Source organism: Pantherophis guttatus, chromosome 4 (assembly GCF_059756535.1).
Source record: "Pantherophis guttatus breed Tessera chromosome 4, ASM5975653v1, whole genome shotgun sequence".
NCBI classification, from domain to species: domain Eukaryota; kingdom Metazoa; phylum Chordata; class Lepidosauria; order Squamata; family Colubridae; genus Pantherophis; species Pantherophis guttatus.
The window spans coordinates 150866410-150892742 of NC_142066.1; the positions used below are offsets into that span (position 1 = coordinate 150866410).

Below are 26333 nucleotides of genomic sequence, written 5' to 3' on the forward strand. Positions count from 1 at the left end.
TGTTTACAGAAGTAGATTTTGTATGGATAACTATAATGAAATAAGGGATTCATTTACACAAAATACAATAGGTTTGAATATTAGAGTATATTTGCAAAAATTTTCATTAGATAATTCTATATAGGTTTGCAACTGTTTACCATAACATATTATACTTTATATTTCTTTTATTTTTCTGTTTTTTCACTTGTTTAGAGCACATTATGTATTTTTCTTATGTATGTATTTATGTTTTTTATTTCATTTCCTCCCCACAGTTATTTTAAGAACAATGAACATTATTTAAAACAAAATTGAACTGAAACCACACTAAAAGGAATAAGTTAACTTGCACTGGAGTAGTTTTCAGAAGCTTTATTAAAATCTTAGCTTGCTTTAAAAAAACCCTGAAAAACAGTTCTTGAGGGGTAACCCCTTCACTCTAATGTGTACTTCAGTTTGCTTTCAAGACTGTGTGAATTAGCTTTCACTAATTACGTTTCCAGAAAGATAGAAAATCTGTAGTGGGGGAGAAAAAAAGAAAACAGACTACGCCAATTGAATAGTGTATCCAGGTGTTGTTAACCAAATAGGTAACTCCTGCTACCCATGGAGAATTTAGAAATTATAGATTTTCATATCTTGAATTTATAAATAAAAATGTAGATGTCCTTATCAAATAATACCTTTCAGAGGATATTATGAAAAGAAGTTGAAGTTTCTTGAAATGATACAAAGTTAAAAAATATTTTTGAAAATTTGAATACCTGGTTACTATGTATGTGTAGTTATATATAGTTTCAAAATAAGCCCTGAATGTGCAGATGTTTGGATACCTTTTCCATCAAGTACTTTTTACAATACCTCAAGGGGCAAAAATAATAACTTCCAAATGTTTCCTGTAATGAAGAGTTACTTTTGGATGCCCCCCCCCCCAAATTTTTCTGGGTCTACATATTTTTGGGTTTCTCTGTATGCACTGCATGTGTGGTGTCCTCCCATAGATAGATTTGATTAATATTCAAGGATGATGGTATGTAATTAATCACTACTGTGTAGGCCACTTCAAGTCCTTTAAGGTTGATTGGAGATACGTTTTGGATCACTGTGTAGCTGAAATACAGTATCTTTAAAATGTATCTGTTTAAAATGTGAAACCAATTTTAGAAGAGCTTCAAGTGTTGTTTGATTTTCTCCTTAAATATGTCTTTGACACAAGCAGAACAAAACAAAACCAATGGCATATCCCTGCGTGCCAAGGGATTGAATGACACTGTGTTAGTGAGTAGAAGTTGCTGTTTTGTGCCATTACAGCAAACCTGGCTTGATTTGATTTTGAAGGCTTCTGATGATGTCACCATCCATTAGTCTACCAGAGATCCTAAATTACTAAAATTTCAAAGTCTTTAATTTATAAATAACTGCATGCAGGTAGTCCTCAACTTACAACAGTTCATTTAGTGACTGTTTGAAGTTACAACAGCACTGAAAAAAGTGACATGACCATTTCTCCAGTGCGCTTCTTGGAGAATCCAAATGTTGGGTTGTTCCTCAGCTTGATTGCTAGACTGGGTGAATGTTTCTTTAAGAAACGTCCTTGGCCACTCCTCCCTCGCTCGGCTGAGCCCCAGTTCATTCACTCAGTCGAGCGAGAGACTGGTTTTTTTCCTTGGCTCTAGCTATCAGGCTGAAGATTAACCCTTTTTTTTGGATTTTCCAACCTATTTTTTCTTTTTGAGCAGTGTGGATTGTCTTTAAAGAACTATCAGCTGTTAGTCGGACTGCTAATTCTCTCAGCTGCGGGCGGTGGGTGAGTCTTCCTGAGCCTCCAGATGGGCTCCCCTCCTTCCCCTTACAATTTGCAGCTTTTCCTCGGAGCTATACCTGTTGAGGCATCTCCGAGTGCCAATTACAGCCGCCAGCAGGTGCGCTGGCTCCCAGATTGCCGGTTAAGCCTCCCCCGCCATCCACACCTCTCCTACGATCTCGCGGCGGCCAGGAGTCCCTGCCTATCAAGAGTGGCAAACTCCTTCTCTTGTAAACTTCACTGCGCTGAGAGGCTTGTTTTGCAACCTCTCGCTTCTTTCCTTGGGCTCTTTCTTGCCACAGAGGTGCTCGGTGGCTAAATTCGAGCCGCGCACCATCTTCTGAGGAAAACGACAGCCGCCCGCCATTTTGAACTGTCACTGCTAGCCACGGCTGAAGGAGCACGCTTTTAAATCGACTTTTCCTTTCTGCTCTCCTGTGGATTTGCCTGAGAGAGGCTCAGACCTTTCACTGCCTTATTGAGGAGCCCTGCGAAGTGGCTTTTGGAGGTGTTTTCACATCTGCTCAGCCTTATATTGCTGCATTACTTGCCTTGTTTTGTACCGCCTTCTGATTTACTTCAAAAGACTTGCTGGTTGCTGTCTGCCATTTCTGACTGTTTGTTCTGTTAAAAAAAAAAACCCTCAGTTAATAATTGTTGTTTCTCTACTGCTTAAATCAATTATTCATTGTAGACTTACCTTTGACGTTCCTCGTCCCAATGGCAGAGTCTGATCTCTTCTCCGACCTGGAGCAGGCCTGCAGCCCTCCTGAGGCTAAGTCTCGTGCCAAGCCTCCTGCCAAGAGCTCCAAGCATCGAGTTACCAGGGCACGTTCTGCCAGCCCTCATCCTACCAAGCGATCGGCGGCAGCTGACAGGGCTGAGGAGAGAAGGCATAAAGCCTTCAAAAACAATACATTCTTGCCCAGCAGAGGGCTCAGTCCTTCAACCGTCAGATGTCTCCAGACAAGCCTTCGCTGGAGTCACAGGAACCCCCTCCTGTTGCCACCCATAGTTCATCTGAAGTTGATGCTCTTCGGGAGTCTGCCTTTCCAGATGCTTCCTCTGTTCCTAGCACTCTGGCTGCTCATCATCGGGGTCATCTTGCTCTGGAGGCTACTTTCACTCCGACCGCAGCTGGCCTCCGTCCAGTTGAAGGCCTACAACCGGCGCTTTCTCGAGATATCCAGGACATAGTATCTCAAACTCTCCAGGATCTTGACTTCAGGTCCTCAACAGGGTCTCCATGCGGTTCCCATGCCAGCTATGCATCCTCCGTTACCTCACGCATACTGCGACCCACATCGTGGTTATTCATACCAGGCGGACTCTCTTCACACCGAGGACTCCGTGTGGGATGAGGAGGATCCTGAAGAGATGGAACTGTCTGAGGACGAGGACCTTGCTCCCGATAGGCCCTCCTTCATGGGCCTTTTCCATCCTTCTATGTTCAAATCCTTGCTCCACAAGCTAGGCTAAACTTACCACGAATATGGGCCTTTCAAGCACACAGCCATCGCAACAAGGGGACTCTCAGCCCCATGGTGACTTGTTTCAGCTACTCAAGCCGGAACAGGACTTTATCCCGTGTCCTGAATTGTTCACGGAGGTGGTTCAAAGGTCTTGGACCCAACCAGCTTACATCTCGGCTCCGACCGGCTTGGATAAAAAGTTGTATTGTTCGGACCCTGCGTTGCAAAATCTGGTCCAACTGCCTACAGTGGATGGTCCTGTAGCTCAATTGATGTCTTCTTCAGTCATCTCCAATGATGTCTTAGACGGTCTCAGAACGGAAGACAGGAAGGCTGAAATGTCCTTCCATAAGATGCATCAGGCGGCAGCCTGGGCAATCAGGGCGGCTATCTCTATGTCCTTCTTTGCTCGTGCATCTCTTATTTGGTTGCGCCAACTGCAAGAGCGATTACCACCCGAAGACAGTAGGCTCCACCAGGATATAAATAAAATAGTGGCAGACACTGAATATTCGGCAGACGCATCCTTGAATGCGGCCAAGTTTGCTTCAAGAGCTCTTGTTTCTACCGTCACTTCTCGGCACCTCCTTTGGCTTCGACATTGGAAGGCCGATCTAAAATCTAAGTGGAAACTGGCATCTGCTCCCTATAAGGGTTCATTTCTCTTTGGAGATGCTCTGGACCCGATATTAGTAGAGGACAAGGATAAACGTAAGGTGATGCCGTCCTCCTTCAGGCGACAGGAGAGGAGGTATGCACTTTATTCCCAGAGACAGCCCTTTCGGACTGAGTCTGGACCCAGCGGGTCCTATTTTCCTAGGCAATACTCCCAGGGCTTCGACCGGTCGGCTGATAGACCTGTCTACCGGGATCGAGGCAGAGGTCAGCATAACGCCAGGCGCCAGTTTCGTGGAACTGCCAGCCGATCCTTCAGAAGGGGCAAGTGACTATCACAGGAATCTTCCCATTGGCGGTCGTCTCATCCATTTCCTGCCCCAATGGGAATCCTCCACGACCGACGCTTGGGTGCTCCAAACAGTGAGGTTTGGCCTCACGTTGGAATTCTTCTCCAGCCCTCTGAACTGCTTTGTTCCCTGCCCGGGGTCAGGCAATCCAGAGAAGAGGCGTCTCATGGACACAGAGGTTCAACATCTCCTCGACATCTGTTCTATTGAACCTGTGCCGGTAGAACAACAGGGCTCCGGGTTCTACTCCCGCCTTTTTCTCGTGCCAAAGTCTTCCGGAGGGGGAGGGGGATCTTAGATTTAAAGGCTTTAAACGAATTCGTCAGGCATCGCCATTTCAAAATGCAGTCCCTCAAGTCGATTCTGCAGGGCATCCGTCGGCGGGACTTTATGACATCCATCGACCTCAAAGAGGCGTATCTGCATGTCCCCATTCGCCCTTCTCATCGCCGGTTCCTGAGGTTCGCTTACTCAAACCGGCACTTCCAATATCGGGCCATGCCGTTTGGCTTATCGTCCGCTCCTCAGACCTTCACGTAACTGTTAGCGACAGTGGCAGCCTCCCTACAGCAGATTCCGATCAGAGTGATGTGCTACTTGGATGACATCATCATACTATCATCCAGATGGAGTCTGGTGAAGGTCGAGCTGCGAACCGTGTCCCGTCTCTTGCAACAGCACAGGTTTTTTCCTACCCACCAACCGCATTCTCCACCTTGGAACCGTCATAGACTCGGTCAGCGGGCATGTATTCCTGTCCCCCGACAGGATTCACAGTATACAATCATTGGTGATTCAGGTGTTGTCACTCAGGTCCGTCCCCCGGATCACATTGTCTCAATTAGTTTAGTTTAGTTTAGTTTATTATATTTGTATACCGTCCTTCTCCCGAGGGACTCAGGGTGGTGAACAGCCATGGTAAAAACAATGTACAACAAAAATTAAAAGCTTATTAAAATAATTCAATCATTCGGCCAAATTTAAAACATCCAACTAAGATCATTTTAAAACCCCTATCAAAACCCAATTTAAAAAACCTTTATCCTGTCAATTGCTCGGCAAACTAATATCATGCATCACAATTGTTCCATGGGCCTGTCTCCACAGCCGCCCTCTTCAGTGGTTCCTTCTGCCCTTCCAGAGATCCCGCCGGGCCAATTCGAACGCCAAGGTGATCCTCCTGGCTGCTGTCCGCTTGTCCCTGAGGTGGTGGCTCTCGCCAGCCATAAGGAAGGGATGTTACTTTCAGGACCCAGTTCAGATCTCCATCACGACCGATGCGAGCATGTTTGGCTGGGGCGCTCACTTGGGATCGGCCATCACCCAGGGTCACTGGTCAGCTCGGGAGTTACAACATGACATAAATTGGTTGGAGCTCCGGGCAATCCACCTCGCCCTTCATCGCTTCCAGTCCTCGGTGACGGGGCGTCACGTGCTAGTCCTCACGGACAATATCACAGCAAAAGCACACGTGAACAGGGAAGGCGGAACCCGTTCCAGGCTCCTAATGGACGAGGCGACAAGAATGTTGACTTGGGCGGAGAAATGTGTTCTGTCACTAACGGCGGAACACATATCTGGCGTGGACAATCTCCAGGTGGATTGGCTCAGCCGGACCCAAATAGATCAGGCAGAATGGCGCCTTCATCCGTCGCTCTTCCAGGAACTGTCGAGATTCGGTCTCCCAACTGTCGACCTCTTTGCTCACCCGAGAAATGCACAGCTGCCCCGGTTCTTCTCCTACTTCCTCTTCCCCAGAGCAGAAAGTTGCAACGTGCTTCGAAGTGTGTGGCCACCGGGACTCCTTTATGCTTTTCTCCCTCTACCGCTCATTCCGCGAGTAATTCGCAAACTATTGGCGGAGGAAGCAGATCTCATCCTAGTCGCTCCCAATTGGCTGCGTCGTCCCTGGTAAGTGGATCTCTTGAACTTGTCGGTGGAGCGTCCATGGCACATTCCCAATAACAAGATATCTCTCAGTCAGGGGGTCATACTGCACCCAGAACCGCAATGGTTGCAGTTGACCGTCTGGCGTTTGAGAGGATCCGTCTCAGAAAGGACAACATCCCGGCTCGTGTGATTAACACTATGCAATCCACCAGATGCCCTTCTACAAATCGTATCTACGACGCCACCTGGCGCTCTTTCTGTTCCTAGTGCTCCAGGACTCATCGGGACCCTACGACAACGTCTGCCTCTGATGTCCTCGTGTTTTTGCAGGAAGGTTTGGACAGGGGACTCGCCCCTAACACTCTGCGGCGACAAGTGGCAGCCTTGAACATGGTCTTGTCTCTGGACGACGACCGGCCTTTGACTCAACACCCCCGAATACGGACCTTCTTGAGAGGGGCATCCAACCTTCGGCCCGCTATAATTCATCGATATCCAACGTGGGATCTTTCATTGGTCCTTAACGCCCTGATGTCGCCTCCGTTTGAACCTCTGGCGTCGATTTCTCTTCGGTTCCTGACGCTCAAGGTCGCCTTCCTTGTGGCGATTACCTCGGCGAGAAGGGACTCTGAACTTGCAGCGTTGTCAGTGCAGGCAGATCTTTGCATCTAAGTTTCGATAATGCTAGAACTTCCCTTAAGCAATGAATTTGGTATGTAGATCTCCAAACAAGCATAGATAAGGGGTCACTCCCCAATATTTATCACTTGCTTCCAAAAGAATTCATTTTAGCTTCTTATTTATCAATTAACAATTTTATTATTTTGAAATTTCAAAATTTTGTAAGACCTTCACTAAATCCAGGTTGGATACTTTTACCTCAGGAGTTTTTTGGGGACTTTTTAGGGGTACTGCTATACATTTTTGATGATTTAATAGAAACTCCAAGACAAGAGCTATTATACGCTATTATATATAAAAGGATTCTAGACAATTAAGTCTTGTCTTGAAATTTCAAGGTAGAGAGCATGATTTCTCTTTAATGTTATTTCTTTTGAACAAATTGCCCAGTTTTGGACTACAGTTTGCATTATATGTGGCCCCATTACTTAAGTTTACAACTTCTTCTAATAGCATTTTGAATGTATTTTAGTATTGTTATTTTTAATTAGTTTAGATTCTATTACTCATTGTTTTTCTGTTATGCATATATACAGTATAGAATAATATCATACTTTTTCAATAATTTGTTTGTACCTGGCAATTATGGCTATAATAAATTTGATTTGATATGATATAAATAATCTTAATAATCTGCTCCTTGATTGCAATATTTAAATTCTGGCTGAGTTTTTCCCTTTCAGAATTGCAATTCAGCTACAGCAGGAGTGATATTTACTGTTAACTGAAGGATGTGTTGTAATTTCCATTTATTTACAGTCTGTATCAATTGGTTCTTACGCTATGAAGATGATTTAAATGACAGGCAAAAAGAACGTTAGGAGTTTGCAAATAATAGGTAATGGATTAAATCTAGCCTCCTCCAAGGCCTTTTACTATAATCACGTTTTTTCCCTGTCTATTAATCCTTCTCTTTTTCATTCATTCTTTAAATGTATACGATCACCCATCTCACAGAAAGTGATATATATTATAAATATATAATATACTAAAAATAAATAAATAAACATAAATAAAGGCATGTACATGAGAGGATTGAAACCAGAATGTTACACATGGTGCAGCCAATGTGTGTTTCCTGCTGCCAAACCTGATGAAAAAAACCCATTTTGAGAGCTTACTAGAAGTCAAAACCAGCAAGCTTGATGTGCACCTCAAAGCAAACTGGTAACCAGTGAAGCTCACAGAACAGAGGCAGTGGTGGGATTCAATTTTTTTAACAACCGGTTCTGTGGGCGTGACTTAGTCAGGGGTGTGGCATTTTCGGTCATGTGACTGTGTGGATGTGGCTAGCTGGTCATGTGATCGGGTGGGCGTGGCTATCTGCATAGGGACTACTCAGAGGGCTGAAAAAAGTCATTTCTGACTGGTCCTCGCACTTATGACCATCCTCACATTTATGCCTGTTGCGGCATTCTTAACAACCGTGTCAGTCATTTCACCACTACTTCTCTTCACCATGGTGACAAGATAGAGCATAAAACGTAAAATGTGAGGACAGTCCTAAGTTCGAGGACTGGTCAAAAGTGCGAGGACCAGTCAAAAATAACTTTTTCAGCCCTCTGAGTAGTCCATATGCACAAAATGACTACCCAGAGGGCTGAAAAAAGTGATTTCTGATAGGTCTTCGCACTTTTGACCAGTCCTCACCCTTATGACTGGTCATCATTTATGCCCATTGTAGCATTCTTAACAACCGTGTCACTCATTTCACAACTGCTTCTCTTCACCATAGTGACAAGATAAGGCGAAAAACGTAAAATGTGAGGACAGCCGTAAATTCGAGGAGTGATCAAAAGTGCAAGGACCAGTCAAAAATAACTTTTTCAGCCCTCTGAGTAATCCATATGCACAAAAGGATACAGCAATAGAGAGAGATGAAGGAAGGAGAAGAGAGATGGAAGAAAGAAGGAGAGAGAGGGAAGGAAGAGAAGGGAGGAAGGAAGGGAAGGGAAATTAGAGTAGAAGTGAGGGTAAGAGAGGGAGGAAGAGAGGAGTAGAAGGAGAAAGGAAGAGGAAGTAGGGAGGAGAAGAAGTGGGGGGAAGAAAGTAAGAAGGAAAGAAAAGAGAGAAGTGGTAGGTTTGAGGAGAAAGATTGCTGTACAGTAAAAAAGATGAAATAGAAGAAAGCCAACCCCAAACAAATATAAAGATATTAAGATAAAGAATGAATTGTTAAACTTTAAAGAATAAAAGAACAAATATGAATAAATAGCAATAATTAGAAACACACATACAAACATACAATTTATTTTCTTTGAACAGAGTATTTGGCCGGTTTACAAATTTAAACAGTGTTTAGTCATTTCAATTAAATTTATAATTTCTAAATTTCCTTTTTGCCATATTTATTCCTTATCTATTTAAAAAAAACAACCAATATTAATCCCTTAATCCTCATTTCTAATCTTAATCAAATTCAATTTTTCCCTTCTATTCTATAATATACCCCTTCCCATTGTCATCTATTTTTATATCCATCCTCACACTGGTTAATTATGTAATATTACAGTTGTTTATTACAAATTTAACATTTTAATATAAATCAGTTAGTTATATAACTATCTTTTTTGTATATTAATCAATATGAACATGAATATTCCAATTATTTCCATGCATCCAATTTCTTACAAATCGATTAATTATATTTACCAATAATAATAAACCAAATAATTTCCCTCGTATATTCCTCCAAACCACAACTTAAACCATTTCTGCTTTCAACACAATATACAATTAATAGTATCTCAATTATTACAATTCTCTAGTTAAATAGAGCTTTTTTTCTTTTGTGTTTTAAAATCTTGAACTCTCCTCTTTTTCCCTAAATTTTCCATTGTTTGCACCTACCTTTTTTGGTGAGGAAAAAGAAATCTGCCTGCCTAATTTTCCATCGTTGCAGCAATAGCAAAGCCAACAGCCTGCTTTACTTTCAGTTTCACTTTTCAGCATAGCTAGGGGGAAAAAAATCTTCTCCAGCACTCTTTGCAAGCAAGCAGCAGAGCCCTGAGCAAAACAGCTGAGAACAAATCAGCTGAGAGTTGGGAGACCGATCTAATCAAGGGGCTAATTAGCCTATGCTGAAGCTCCCCGGGCCAATAAAATTACAAAAAAGCACCGAACCGTTTGTTAAATTGCTGGCTCGCCCGCCCCTCGCCCACCACTATTTATTTATTTATTGGCAATAAATAGTGGTGCGAGGGGCAGGGCAAGGGGCGGGGTGAGCCAGCAATTTAACAAAGGGTTCTGATGAACCGCCTAGAACAGGCAGAATCCCACCACTGAGCAGAGGTGTGACACACGATCTCCTGGAGCCCCCATAGTTGCCCGTAAGTAAAAGACTACCTGTAGTCCATTCAAGAGGCAGGGTCTATAACTGTATATTACTTCTTAATAATTTATTTAGTTTTCAATAATATAGTTTTAAATTGGTTTTAATAAAAATAGCTTTTATTAAAAAACATTAAAGCAATTTCTAAAAAATCCTACATATTTCATATGGTCTGAAACCCTGAAGTGGAAAGGAGAAATAGAAAAATCATTACATGTACAAAATGCAAGTTCTCTAAAGAAGGGGGATAGAAAACCAAAGTCCACCTGAATGCAACAGATATATTTTTCTTGTCAATAGCATTTTTCTAGAACAAATGGCAAAAATGGGAGTCTGAGGCAGAGGAACATCAGAACTAATAAATTGAAAGGACTGATGTACCAGATGAGAGTTTTCAAGTAGCTTGCTCTTATTTCGAATAATTTACTTAAGTTTATTTATTATTTTATTTGTTTAAATTTCTATACCGCCCTTCTCCAATGTAGGACTCAGGGCGGTGAACAGCCAAAGTAAAAACAAGACATACATACAAAACATACAAAATCTAAAATCTGTTTAAAATAATTAAATAATTTTGGCCGTAATTAAAACATTCCAATTTAAAATCCGTTTAAAATTTGACTCAAGCCAGCCCAGCTAGTTGAAATAAATGGGTTTTTAGGGCCCGACGAAAAATCCGGAGGTCTGTTATTGTACGTAGCTCTGGGGGGAGGTTGTTCCAGAGGGTGGGCGCCGCCACAGAGAAGGCTCTCCCCCTGGGGGTCGCCAGCCGACATTGTCTGGCGGACGGCACCCTGAGGAGGCCCACTCTGTGGGAGCGTACTGGCCGGTGGGAGGCTATTGGTGGCAGAAGGCGGTCTCGTAAGTACCCCGGCCCTAAGCCATGGAGCGCTTTAAAGGTGGTCACCAACACCTTGAAGCGCACCCGGAAGACCACTGGGAGCCAGTGCAGCTCGCGCAGGAGAGGTGTCACGTGGGAGCGCCTCGTCGCCCCCAAAATCCCCCGCGCGGCCGCGTTCTGGACCAGCTGGAGCCTCCGGGTGCACCCCAGGGGGAGCCCCATGTAGAGAGCGTTGCAGTAGTCCAGGCGGGAAGTGACGAGTGCCTGAGTGACTGTGCGTAGGGAGTCCCGATCTAGAAAGGGGCGCAACTGGCGTATCAGGCGGACCTGATAAAAAGCCCCCCTGGCCACGGCCGCCAAATGATCTTCTAACGACAGCCGTGCGTCCAGGAGGACGCCCAAGTTACGAGCCCTCTCCGTGGGGGCGAGTGATTCGCCCCCAATAGCCAGCGATGGCGTCAGCTGGCTATATCGGGACGCCGGAAGCCACAGCCACTCGGTCTTGGAGGGGTTGAGTTGGAGCCTGTTTCTCCCCATCCAGCCCCGCACGGCCTCCAGGCACTGGGACATCACTTTAAGTTGATGATCAAAGCCCAAGATTAAAATAAAATTTACTGGTTCTCTTGTTACTAGGCAACATTTTAAGTTGTGACTTGGTCCAAGTATCTAGGAAAAAGAAATAAAGAAACTGAAATAAAAGAAACCTCAACTTCTTTTGACTATCTAACAAGAAGCTTTTGAGATGAAGCTAGCATTTTGTTTAAAAAAAAGAATCTCTCTAGATTGCCTACTGTTGTTTACTGCAGTTTAACAAAAATTGGTCAACAGCAGTACTTGGGAATAGGGACTTTATTCCATAATGGAAACAGGATACAGTATAGGTATTGGAGGATCTTCTTGTGTTTAAAATTGTAAAAGGACTGTATAATTACAGTACATCTCACAGGGGTTCTGAAAAATCCTTTGTGAATAAGCAGCTATACACCATAATATAACAATTCTTCAGAGGATCAGGAAAATTTTTCATTAGATATATCAGACACTAGAAGTGAGGGAAAGGCAATTGAACTGTTTTCATGTAGTGCTTATTAAAAGAAGTGGATCTAGTATCTTAAAATATGATCAGGAGCTACTTTAAAATCCTTGTAGCTACCTTTTAGTGGATTGAAAAAGATAAGAAATATAGTATTTCAATATTTAATGCAAATATTAAATATAAATCGGTAAATCTTTATTTCTATTAAGTCTTTTTTATACTTGAAACATTGATTTCAGAAAAATTATTATTATTATTATTATTATTATTATTATTATTATTATTATTATTATTATTATTATTATTATTATTATTATTATTATTATTATTAATCAAATTTCTATACCGCCCTACTCCCGAAGGACTCAGGGCAGTGAACAGCCAAGATAAAATACAGATAATACAAATATTAAAAATCCCTTAAAATTATTAAATATTTTGACCGAAACACAGATTAAAACATCCAATTTATAAAGTCACAAATTAAAAATTTAAAAGAGGAGAGTTAGGCCAGGCCAGCCTGCTGAAATAAAAAAGTTTTGAGAGCACGACGAAACGTGTGCAGGTCCGGGATCCTCCGAATCTCTGGGGGGAGCTCGTTCCAGATGGTAGGTGCCCCCACAGAGAAGGCTCTCCCCCTGGGGGCCGCCAGTCGACACTGTTTGGCTGACTGCACCCTGAGGAGCCCCTCTCTATGGGAGCGTACTGTTCGGTGAGAGGCTATTGGTAGCAGAAGGCGGTCTCGTAAATACCCCTGTCCAATGCCATGGAGCGCTCTAAAGGTGGTAACCAAAACCTTGAAGCGCACCCGGAAGACCACCAGGAGCCAGTGCAGCTCGCGCAGGAGAGGGGTCACATGGGAGCGCCACGTCGCTCCCATAACCACCTGTGTGGCCGCATTCTGGACCAGCTGGAGCCTCCAGGTGCTCCTCAAGGAGAGCCCCATGTAGAGAGCATTGCAGTAGTCCAGGCGGGAAGTAACAAGAGCATGAGTGACCGTATTTAACGAGTCCCGATCCAGAAAGGGACGCACGCAACTGGCGAATCAGGCGGACCTGATAAAAAGTCCCTCTGGCCATGGCCATCATGTGCTCTTCTAAAGACAGCCGTGAGTCCAGGAGGACACCCAAGTTGCGAACCCTCTCCGTGGGGGCCAATGACTCGCCCCCAATAGTCAGTGATGGCACCAACTGACTATATCAGGATGTCGGAAACCACAGCCACTCGGTCTTGGATGGGTTGAGCCTGAGTCTGTTTCTCCCCATCCAGATCCGCACGGCCTCCAGGCACCGGGACATCACTTCAAGGGCATCATTGGGGTGATCCGGGGTGGAGATGTACAGCTGAGTGTCGTCAGCGTACTGATGGTACTTCACCCCGAAACCATGGATGATCTCACCCAGCGGCTTCACATAAAGGTTGAACAGAAGGGGCGAGAGGACCGACCCTTGTGGCACCCCACATACAAGGGGCCTCGGGGTCAACCTCTGTCCCCCTGTCAACACGGACTGCAACCGGTCAGAGAGAAAGGAGGAGAACCACCGTAGGACGGTGCCCCCCACCCCTAACTCCTCTAGCTGGTGCAGCATGATACCATGGTTGATGGTATCAAAAGCCGCTGAGAGGTCTAATAGGACTAGGACGGAGGAACAACCCCTGTCCCGAGCCCTCCAGAGATCATCAACCAACGCGACCAATGCCGTTTCTGTGCTGTACCCAGGCCTGAAGCCTGACTGGAACGGATCCAGATATGACGATTCATCCAGGTACAGGGGGAGCTGTCGCACTACCACACTCTCAACAACCTTCGCAACGAAGCGAAGGTTGGAGACTGGACGATAATTTGCCAACACTGCCAGGTCCAGGGAAGGCTTCTTGAGGAGAGGCCTCACCACCGCCTCTTTCAAGGCGGCAGGGAAGACACCCTCACTCAAAGAAGCATTTATAATCCCCTGGAGCCAGCCTCGTGTAACCTCCCGAGAGGCCAGCACCAACCAGGAGGGACACGGGTCCGGTAAACATGTGGCTGCGCTCAGTCTGCCCAGTATCCTGTCCACGTCTTCGGGCGTCACAGAATCAAACTCTTCCCAGATAATACTCACAAGACCTGCCTCTGTCCTCCCCCCTGAATCTACCTAGTCAGAGTCCAGGTGTTCCCGAATCTGAGCGATTTTGTCATACAGATACTGTACAAAATCCTTGGCTCTACCCTCCAAGGGGTCCTCCCGCGCTTCCTGGTGGAGCAGGGAGCGGGTCACCCTAAACAGGGTGGCCGGGCGATTATCTGATGACGCAATAAGAGTGGCAAAATAGTTATACTTCGCCACTTTTATCGCCACCAGGTAGGTCTTAATATGAGACCTTACCAGTGTTCGGTCAGATTCAGAATGGCTGGCCCTCCAACCACTCTCCAGGCGTCTTTTCCAGCGCTTCATCTCCCTCAGCTCCTCGGTGAACCAAGGAGCCAGGCGAGATCGACGCCGGGTCAGAGGCCGCAAAGGCACGACCCGATCCAAAGCTCCAGCGGCCGCCCTATCCCAGGCGGCCACCAGCTCCTCAGTCGAGCCGTGTGCCAGAGCCTCAGGAAATGGCCCAAGCTCCGTCTGGAACCTATCAGGATCCATCAGGCGCCTGGGGCGGTACCACCTCAATGGTTCCGCCTCCCTGCGGTGGGGTGCGGCGGTTCGAAGGTCAAAGCGAAGGAGGGAGTGATCTGACCATGACAAGGGCTCGATCACTATATCCCCTATCTCAAGATCATTCAACCACTGACCAAAAACCCGGTCTAGCGTGTTTCCCCCCGTGTGAGTAGGGCCCTGAACTAACTGGGTCAGGTCCATGGCCGTCATGGAAGCCATGAACTCCCGAGCCACCTCAGACGCCTCACCGATGGATGGCAGGTTAAAATCCCCCATGACCATAAGCCTGGGGGTGTCAACCACCACCGCGGCTATAACGAGTAGCTCGGGCAGGGCTGCCGTCACGTGGCAGGGAGCCAGGTACGTAACCAGCACGCCCAGCTGCACCCCATGACCCCACTTCACAAGGAGGGATTCACATCCAGCCATCTGAAGAACAGTGGCCTCCCTCGGACCAAGACCTTCGCTAATGACAACCGCCACCCCCCGCCCCTCCCCTGTGTCCTCGGCTGATGGAATGCGCGGAAACCGGGTGGGCACATCTCAACGAGGGGGACCCCCCCTCCTGGCCCAACCAGGTCTCTGTAATACCCGCCAGGTCTGCTCCCCCCTCCTGAACAAGATCACAAATGAGGGGGGCTTTATTTACCACGGACCGGGTGTTGCACAGCATCAGCCGAAGGCCCAGGGCCTGAGGGTCTGTGCAACCAGGGGAACGAGAGGAGCATTGGAGGCCGGAGCGCGCCACCGCTTGGAGCCAGCGGGCGCGTGCTCCCACAACCTGATGTGGCCCCCTGCTCCCGCCATATCTGCCCCTCCCACCCACAGTACTGATGTAATGTCCATCCACGACACAAGCTCTAACCCCCTCCTTGACGCCAGTTCCCGCACCTCTTGTGCCGTGCTCTTCAGCCGGCTCTGGCCTCCTCCCCGACAGGTTCTCCCCCAAACCCACTGAGCCCACCCCCCTCCCAGAAACCTTTAAAACTTTATCTAAAAATTTCCCCAAAAAACCCCACAACCCCCTCCTCGCCGCATGCCACCTCTCAGGATTCCAAAACCCGTCATCAAGGTAGGCCCTCGATAGTGAGGAGGGCCAAACCTGCGAGTTCTCTGACCTTAACTCAAGGATACGTCAACGTAGTCAGAAGTAGATTGGCTCCACTACCAGCTATGTGTAAAAGCTGCATTGGACATAAAGAGATTTCACATTTATTATGTGGGTGGAATGATGTCACTTGGTTTGATTATGCCCCTTTCAAGCTGCTGTGATAATTACCTGCTTGTTACCAGAAGTGGTGAACCCATTTTCAATACTTGTTTGCTTTTGCTGTCATGCCCTAATTGCTATATAATTTTGCCCCTGCCAATTATAACCATTATGTAAAATTTTACAGTGAGGAAGTAGAAAAATGGGGGGGGATCAATGTGGTCTTCATAATTTTGACTGAATATTTTCAGTTACATATCTTGACCTATTATCTCTGATATATAGGACCTGATTGTAACTTTTGGACAGTATCTTCTTTCTTTCTTCTCATATGCATACAATTTTCTTTATTTTTCTCTGATTCAAGATTGACTGTTAAGTTTATAGGAAGAATCAAGTTCAGTCTATTGATTTGATTCTTTAAAATAGCAATATTTTCCTATATTCTCTCATGATTAGCCTAATATTCTCTCATGATTTCATTATCTTTCATGATTGCAAAAAACATGCTATTGATCTGGAACTAGCTACTAGTATTGCACAAGTTTCTCTACTGCTTAAAAGAAGAAAAACGTATTTACATTGGATCCTATGTTCAGAGCATGAAGGATTGCAAGCATCACACCTACCTTAGTAAATTGTACTGAACACAGTGGATCTTACTTGAAAGTCCTCAAGGCTCTTTTATAAGAGTGCTGTAGAAGAATTTTTTCAAAAACAGAGAAATGTTAACTGCAGATTATGTAATAAAGAATTTTCTCTGAACAAAACTAGCAAGATAGAGGAGACAAAATTACACATAAAAGGTCACATCAGAACCATAAAGCATGTGCAAATAGACCGTGATAGTTTAATTTTGTTCCAGATATATTGATAGAAGCATTATGAAACATATTTTAATATGCTAGTATATAAAACTCTACAATATCCATATACTGTACTGCATAAGCCTTAAATATTTGTGTTATTTTCTCCCCAAATAGCATTTTGCATGTCATGTAGATTTAGTATTATGGATTTTTAGAAGAGACTGAAAACAAATAGTCACTTTAATAGCATCATTTTCTAAATCTAAAAGCCTATAGAATTAGAGAAATCCAAAACTCGTATCCATTTTGTTGCATTTAATGTATGCATTAAATGCAACAAAAGGGAAAATTCATTAAATATTTTCCTAGAGAAATAAAATTAATTAAACTTTACTTAAAATTAAGAGCAAATTAAATTCAAATTAAGTTTTTTTTGTTCCTATCCTCTGGAGTACGTTTTCTGTATGATACTGCAGTCATATCCAAAGTAATTCTGGGTTGAAAGAATTAGCTGATGACATCATTATTGCCTGAGGGGTGCCCAGTTGAGGGTTCCTTTCATGTCTCCTTAAACTGCCCACAAAGCGGTGCCCATCTATCTACTTGAGGTCACATGCTTTCAAATTGCTGATTTGGCAGGAGCTGGAGCAAGTGACAGAAGCTTATCCCCCTCATGTGGCAAGAACCAGGTCTCAAACACAAGCCTGCCAATCATTAGCCCAATATCCCAACCATGCGAGCCACCATGTTCCACTAACAATACATGATACAAACTATAAAGAAAAAGTTGTGAAATTTAAAAAGAAGGGAACTATAGTGGGAAATGAGCATTTGCATTTTGATATTAAGATGATACTAATTCACTAAAAGATTTTTTGCCATGTTTATTGGACTGCTCAGAGAATATTTTAAAAAGGTTGGCTGTTAAATTCATTATGTCAAAGGAACTTACTTGGCTTAAATAATAGAATGCATATCTATGTGTCTTTTCTGTATTTGTCCTTTTGATTTTGATGTTTCCCCCACCACTTTTCTTACAGTCTCCAATAATTTTTTATTATATTTATTAATCAAATTTATATACAGTAGCTGCACATCTCTGAGAAGTGACTGGGTGTTGTGCTATTCCTGGATTAAACTTGGTATTGTTAATAATTGACCCAAATATTTTATATTCTTTTCATTAAATAAAATTATTGCAGTCTTATTTTGAAATTTAAAATATGGCCAAGATCCAAAGATCAATACTTAGTTAGTTTAGATCACAGTTTTGTTTGGAATAGAGAGATCTGTTAAAAAGATTTACTCATTACTGTTTAAAAAAGGGGATGCCCTTTTAGGATCTAGATTCTTTTAGTAAAGTACTTCAATTTACAACAGTTCATTTAGTGACTGTTCATAGCCACAACGGCACTGAAAAAAATGACTGAGGACTGTTTTTCAGACTTACGACCATTGTAGTATCCCCATGGTCATGTGATAAAAATTCAGACACTTGGCAAGTGACTCATATTTATGATGGTTGCAATGTCCTGAGATCATCTTTTGCAACCGTCTAACAAGCAAAGTCAATGGGGAAGCAACCATAACAATCATATTACTAACATAACAACTGCATTGATTCACTTAACAACTATGGCAAGAAAATTGCAAAATGGGTCAAAATCCACTTGATAATTGTCTCACTGAGCAACAGAAACTTTGGGCTCAGTTATGGTTGTATGTCGAAGATGACCTGTAGTTCATTTGCCTCTAATGTTACATTAGGAGCGGATAGAAAATGCACATCTTGATATTTCTCTGTAGTGTACATTTCACCCATTAGTATTGTAAGATTTAATGTTTCATGTTTAAGAAAATTTAGTACTGTAATGAGCAAAATAATTTCCTTGGTAATTTGGTACTTTTTTCCTAATGTTATAAATTGTGTTTTTCTTTCCTCTCATAGGCCTCGAAATAGAGGAAAACCTACGGTGGAGGATGAAGACAGCATGGATGGATTGGAGGCAACAGAAACGGAAAACACTGTGGAAGTTGGTAAGGCAAATAGACTAGGACTGATATAGAGAGATTTAGCAAGTGTCTAAACTTGAATTTACACATTGGAATATACTAAAATGATAGTAAGGTCATAGCATTTTAGTTTTAGTCCCGAAAGGGAACTTCAGAGTATGCTGGGCCAGAAATATTACATCTGTTGGCCATTCTTAAAGTAGCATGGTAACTGCACTTTGAAGTACCATTTTGGAATTGAATTGGGAGTGCTTGTAAGTGCTGCCAGTCCTATTAAACAACTTTGGTTCAGGGTGTTGTATGTGAACCTAGCAATTCTATTCCAAACATGCTTTTTCCAAAAGGCAACTGGATTTTCTTGGTTTTTTCATTTGAAAACCTTTCACTTCTCATCTGAGAAGCTTCTCCACTTCAAACTGACTGGTGGGGAATGAAATGGTTTATATTCTCCGCAGTCATCCAGTTTTTACCACTCTGAGAATTGTTGAGGCCACTTGAGGGTTTATCTGTAATTTCAGAGTCGTCTGAATCCAAGGGTAAACTGGTGTGGAACCTTCTTAGGACTGCTAATAGGCAGGGGTGGGATTCAAAAATTTAGCAACCAGTTCGCTCCCTGGTTGCTGCGTGGGCGTGGCCATGGGGGTGTCGCCTTCTCTGCCTCCTGCACCACGGCGGTGGGGGGCTTTTTCACCCTCCCAGGCTCCGGAGGCTTTCCTTGAGCCTCCAGGAGGGTGAAAACAGTCTCCCCTGGGCTCCGAAAGGTGGAAATGGGCCCGTGTCCAGTCTTCCGGTACTTCTGGTAAGCCCGTTTTTTGCCCTCCCCAGGCTCCAGAGGTATTCCTGGAGCCTCCAGGAAGGTCAAAACGGCCCACCCAGGCACCGGAGGCCCTCCAGAGGCCAGAAACAGACCCGTTTCCAGACTTCCGGTAGGCCTGTTTTTCACCCTCTCAGAGCCTCTGTGCGTGCCCTGCATTTCCTTGGCATGCAAAACGGGTTGTGTGGAGACTCCTGGGAGGGGCGGGGCAGGGTGGGTGGGGTCAACCAGTCCTTGGAACAAGTGGTTCGGCGAACCAGATTAAAATTAACATCCGGTTTGCCCAAACCAGTCCGAACCAACTAAATCCCACCCCTGCTGATAGGTGGTGTCATATCTTCCCCCTCTATTGAGGGAGGGCTATTCAATTTTGACATAAATGGCCTTGTCGACCCCTCTTTTAAACCAGTTCTCCTCTTTATCCAGAATGTGAACTTTGATTTCTTCAAAACAGTGACACTTGTCTTTCAAATGCAGATGGATTCATGAATCCTGTCCTGATGAGTTTGTTCTCTTATCTTGTGCATGCATTTGTGACTCTTTTTGTTGTATGAATTAGGACATGATGTCAAACCATAGTTCATTTATTTTACTATAGGCAATCCTCAAGATATGACCTTAATGGTGTCTATCTATTAGGGGTCACATGTCACAACAGCTGTTAAGCAAAACAGCCTCACCTAATGACCCCACTCCTTGCTTTCTCTGATGCAAACATAAAATGAATGAGAGAATCGTTCAATAGAATGTAGGGTGCCTCGGGGGTAAGCCCGGAATGCCTGCCCAGGCCTCCCACCACCTGAGGCACCCTATGCTCCATTTCTTGACAAGGTCTCTACAGTCCTTCAGCTTTCTTCCCATCCAGCAGGTAAGAGAAGATCAGATCAGTTGGAATTTGCAAACTCTGGCTCCCTTAACCTCGCCTCGCTTGCTGGGTGAGAAGGAAACGGAGGCTTGCAAGCGCCAGCTAATTCATGCCTGCTACAGCTGCCTGAACTCCAGTGGGTGGATAAGTAACTGCAGGGACTCAGCAGGATTGAACATCCTTGTAAGAGCAAATGACCGTGTGTGTGTGGGGGGGGGGGGTACGTCATAGTTGTCGTAACTTTGAAATGGGGTTGCAAGTAATTTTTGGGGAATCTGATGTAACTTTGAATGGTCTGCTAAGCGACCTGTCCTAAATCAAGGACTACCTGCATTGAATGTTATACAAAAACACTCATTTGTATTGGGTTGCAAACTAATACAAATACAAAACTCTGCCTTTTTGTGAGAGTTTCCCTTGATCTCAAACAAGTAATGCCTGCATGCTTTATTTATGATGTTCCTTCAATGGCTCACTCTGACATATTTGCAAAATACTTCAAAGATAACATTTACTTATTTCTGATATGACCTGGACTTCACTTTAATGTGCTTCCATTATGGACTTTTGCTTATGGATAGTTTCCTTGGACAGTATTAATCAACCACCATTAATCAACCATATCTAGAATAATATCTATCTGGTGTCAGTTTTTTCTAATTTTTTTTTCCTTGAGAAGAGAAAAATAAGCTAGATTCTCTTTTGAAATAGTGATTAGGCTGCTTTTGGTAAAAGCTGACCATTATCAGCTAAAGACTAGCATCAAACAACATTTTGTCAGTCCATAATGTATAGATTGTTACTAACAAAGCTCAAATTTATTTTTAAATTTATTTTGATTGGGGAAAAGATGAATTTTACAAAGTAATGGAAGGCAAGAAGTACAATCTTGTTTGTAGTTCTCTTGGTAGCCTTTGTAATATTAACCTTGGATTGATAGTCTGATTTGGCTTTGGAAGTATATTGTAATAAATTCCTGTGTTTTTGCTCTTACTTGGATGGTTGATTCCCAAAAAGGGATGCTTTGGGATTATTGTTCTGCTCTATAGCAATTAAGATATGTTCAAAACAGTTCTGTTATAACTTTCATATGAAATTTACCCAGGAATGGAGAACAGGGAATCACGAGAAATGGGAGATACCCCAGTTTCTTCCATGCATTTTGGAACACTTGAACATTTTGAATCTCTCTGCTGGATTTGCGATAAATAGAATGAGCTGGAACCTAATCCAAAGAAGATAGAAATGTTATTTAGGATATGGTTCATCTGCCCAGTTTTTGTGATTTTCAGTTAAGTGGTGGATGATGGCTTTGGATCAGTGGTGGGTTTCAAAATTTTTTACTACTGGTTCTGTGGGTGTGGCTTGGTGGGTGTGGCATGGCTTTGGCCGTGGCTTGGTGGGCATGGCACGGGAAGGATACTGTAAAATCTCCATTCCCACCCAACTCCTGGGTTGACTCTAAACTGATTTTGTAGCCTTTAAAATTCTTAAATCTTAAATTTGAATTTGCATTCCCACGTTTAACCTTATTTATTGGATATTCTGCTTTAATTTGTCTTTTAACTTTTGTATTTTCTGTTTCTTATTATTGTGAGCCATCCTGAGTCCTTTGGGAGAAGGACGACATACAAATCCAATAAATAAATAAATAAACTCCAGAGGAAGGTTACCGCAAAATCCCCATTTCCTCCCAATCAGCTGGGACTAGGGAGGCAGAGAATAGATGGGGGCGGGGCCAGTCAGAATTTTTACTACCGGTTTTCCGAACTACTCAAAATTTCCGCTACCAGTTCTCCAGAACTGGTCAGAACCTGCTGAAACCCACCTCTGCTTTGGATGAGACTTGGTTCAAGAACCAGGTTGATAATTTTGGTATGCTGTAGGAGCCAGGAAGCTTAGATTTTTATGAATGCTTTTTATAAGCTGTGATTTATGAACAAAATAGGCCTCTTCTGTGGCAGAGATAGCTTTGTGTTAGTTACCCAATACTTTGGTTGTCCTAGGTACATAGTTGCATTGAATTATTGGGCCTTGCAAAACGAACTGAAACTAATGGAGTGAGTTTATTAACGGATATTGGTAGATATTATCACATTACGACAATTCTCTCAACCGCAGTGCCTGCTAACTTGCCTTGTGTGCCAGCTCTGAAGTTTTGTTACTTATTCTGTTCTGAGGTTACATAAGATAAATCAAGATAAATCAGTCAAGTGAGCTGTCAGGGTCAGAGGAGATGTCCCTTGCCAGACAGGGTTGCAGGAAACAGGATCTTGCTGATTAAATTCCTTCTTGTTAGGCAGCCAGTTAGGATGATGGATAAAATGTTGTAGTGCATTGCCTAAGTACTGCTGGAATGCTAGCAGCAGCCTCATCATCTGCATTTATTTTCAATTTTGTTTAGCAATTATTATTTTTTAGCCTTTTAGTGCTTAAATTACAGCTTTCTGTGCATGGCATCCTGGGTGATCACTTGGTCACTCAAGAGAATGTGAGTTTTGGTATCTTGAGGAGCTCAGCACTTTTCTACTGATACAACTTTTGCATTGTTTTGTTTTTTGGTGCTTTTGAGTCAGCGTTGACTTCTGGTGACACAAGTCCCTGAAGTTTTCTTGGCAAGATTCTAGAAGTGTTTAGCATTGCCTTAGACTGACCCAAGGTCATCGAACTGGCTTCATGTCTAAAGTGGAACTAGAACTCACACAGTCCTGGTTTCTAGGCCGGTGTCTTAAGTACTACACCAAACTGACTCTTATAGTTGCAAAATGGAAAGGAGGTATTTTCAGATCTGGATAGATAGAAGAACACTTTAATAATAAGGGGCCTCTTACTTGTATAGCAAAGGAAATCAACTTTGCTGGAAATAAATTGCAAAATAAACATTATTTTTCTAGGGAACTAAGGATATATTATATTCCCAGTAGTCCAGTGGAAATAGCATGTTTAAATACCCCGAGGTAGTTTTTCATATATCTGGCTCCAGAAAAATTTATCCAACAAATGTGACCAGAATTTTCAGAATAAAAGAGACTGCTACATACTTGCAGTCTTAAACTTTCCCAAGCCAAATGCTAGGCACAACTTTTATATGGTGCTGGATTCTTTTGCTTACTTTATCCCTTTGGAACTTTGATCAAAGTTTCTAAGGATTGCAACCTGATACCTTTTGAATATTGCAGTTCAGGAGTGGAGTGGACAGCCGAAACCTAAAGTATAGATCAATGTTTCCCAGCCTTAGCAACTTTAAGATATATGGACTTTTGCTCCCAGAATTCCCCAGCCAGCCATGCTGATACTCATACTGATATTCTTGATTATCTCTTCTCTAATCAGGATTAGCTCACTTAAATTATGGAAGGTTTCCAACCTAAATGGAGATAAAAGTGTTGGAGAAATTCTCTGTATTGAGATTGTCTCCCATTTTCTAATGGGATTTTAGCCTACTAGTCTCCTGCCAAGACAGTGTATAAAGGCTATAGAGTGATGCTCTGACTTTGTTAAATCTTTCTATTTGTGAAAGTTTCAGATATATCTGCTCCCTATCTAATTCAGCTGCAAATGCCTAAATATGAAATAGACTAGAATAGAATAACAGAGTTGGAAGGGACCTTGGAGATCTTCTAGTCCAATCCTCTGCAAGGGCAGGAAGTCCTATATCATTTCAAACAAATGGTTATCCAATCTCTTCTTAAAAAACCCCAGTGTTAGAGCATTTGCAACTTCTGGAAGCAAGTTGTTCTACTGATTAATTGTTCTAACTGTCAGGAAATTTCTCCCTAGTTCTAAGTTGCTTCTCTCCTTGATTAGTTTCCACCCGTTGCTTCTTGTCCTGCCATCAGGTGCCTTGGAGAATAACTTAATCCCCTCTTCTTTGTGGCAGCCCCTGAAATATTGAAACACTGCTAACATGTCACCCCTAGTCCTTCTTTTCATCAGACTAGACATACCCAGTTCCAGCAACTGTTCTTTATACATTTTAGCCTCCAGTTTCCTAATCATCTTTGTTGCTTATATCTTTGTAAGTTTCAGTGGTCCCCAATTCTGGCTGTGTGAGAAGGAAAATACAGGAGGAGCCTTTTTTGGACCACTTGTATCCATGCAGTGATGACAGTGAGGAAGCTATGGATGTGATTTTCTTCATTAGAAATAGAACATTTATAGACATTCACAAGTCAAGTCATTTTCCTATTGCACTTAAGGATACCAGACCATACAAACTAGTTTTATATTTGTTGATTACTTTTAGATAATGATTTTACAATTATTTATAATGTCAAATTCTGTGCAGCCATATATAAAATGCAACAGGAATTTATACTTAGTTAAGTGTTATTTGAGGGAGAAATGTGTTATATTCGTATTTCTACCTTAATAATTATTTGTTTGATTATTTGTTTGAAGACAGGGTCTTCATTTGTTTGAAGATTATTTGTTTCAAAATTGTTTGAAAATTATTTGTTTGAAGACAGGGTCACCAAACTTGGCAATTTTAAGACTTGTGGACTTCAGCTCCCAAAATTCACTAGCCATGGGGAATTTCTGGGAGTTGAAGTCCACAAGTCTTAAAAGTTGCCAAATTTAGAGATCCCTGTTTTAAAGTTAACGAGATATTATTTCAACATGATTAAATCCTTTCCAAGAGTTAGGGTTACAGCTAGTGCCGAGATTATTTGAATTATATTCATGTACAGCTCTTAATTCTATTGATTTTACCTTTAGTGTTATAGTATAACATTTATAACAATGTATAATCTTTAGACTTGCCCACTGCCATACAGCAGTACAGATAGTCTTCAATTTAACAACCGGTTGTTTAATGACAGAAGTTAAGGCGCAGCCCCCCAAATGATTTGCAATCCGATTTTGAAGTTACATTGGCTACAACACCTCCCCTTTTGTAGTCATGTGATCACATTTTGGATGCTTGATAACTGCCACAACTTTACTGCTGTTTGAGATGTCCTACGACTATGCTTTTTGACATTTTTTGTTTGATTGTTTCTGGTATTTACCTCTGAGTTCTGGCCAAAAAAAATATTCATTATGTATTTATTTATTTATTTAGCATATGGCTGGTCACACACAATATTAAAACACTTCATTTTTACAGGTTAAAACAATTAAAACAATTAAAAAAAGAGCAGTAAGAAAACCTAAGAGGAAAACAGAAATAACATTTCAATAACGCATCCGTGGCAACCCTTAAGCCACACGTGCCTCCTGGGTGGTGCTAAATGAGTAACAGACGGACTGGCAGCCAGACACGCAAGGATCTCCTGGCTTCACACACAATCCCATGGTCCTTTTAAGGACCTTTTAAGTACCAAAAAAAATAGCAGAAACTCATTATGTAAAATTGATTCCTTTATTGACTGCTATGCTTGCTTAGCAACTACTGCAAAAAAGTCATAAAATCAAGTCCGGTCACATGGTCACCTGCTTACTAACTGCAAAAACCTATGACCATAATTCAAGACTCAGTTATAGTCATAAGTCAAGGAACTATTTGTGGTTGAATCTGTAGGGCATGTACTTCTGTTTTGCTGTTTCCATAATGAAATTTATCACCTATCTCTAAGTCGTCTTCTAAAGAGATTTGCTGGTAGACCAAACAAATTTTGCATTTCATTTCTTTCAGATCATAATGCTGACATTAACCTTTATGGTTACCATTTTTCAGAGCTTGTATCATTAGGTAGCAGATAGTGAAACCTGAGAATTATTATTCGGTCTGACCACGAACAAAAGATGCAATTTAGCAATCCTATCTAAAATTTTATGTGAGAGTTATTTTATATTACTGTATTTTACAACTGACAATATTATTTTATACTTTTGCAAAGTACTTTGGTAATTTATTGATTTAATCTTTAGTATTTAAATTATAAATCCTGTAATACTTGTATTTTATTGCTTTATTTTATTCTTACCTAATTTAATAAGAAATTTTTATGTTTTTTCATCTGACTTCTGTAAAAGCT

General features: G+C 42.6%; 1 protein-coding gene across 15 annotated transcripts in view; it reads left to right on the plus strand.

Moving 5' to 3' along the window:
- Positions 1-26333, plus strand: part of KMT2C (lysine methyltransferase 2C) — a 174200-nt gene that overhangs the window by 28985 nt on the left and 118882 nt on the right. For 12 of the 15 annotated variants that reach the window (XM_034401683.3, XM_087893077.1, XM_034401682.3 and 9 more), the window contains exon 2: positions 18609-18697. In XM_034401683.3, the coding sequence (XP_034257574.2) occupies positions 18609-18697 (89 nt within the window). Of the gene's footprint in view, positions 1-18608; positions 18698-26333 lie in introns of those variants that run through there. The other 3 variants (XM_087893080.1, XM_087893079.1, XM_087893081.1) reach the window with 1 other exon arrangement.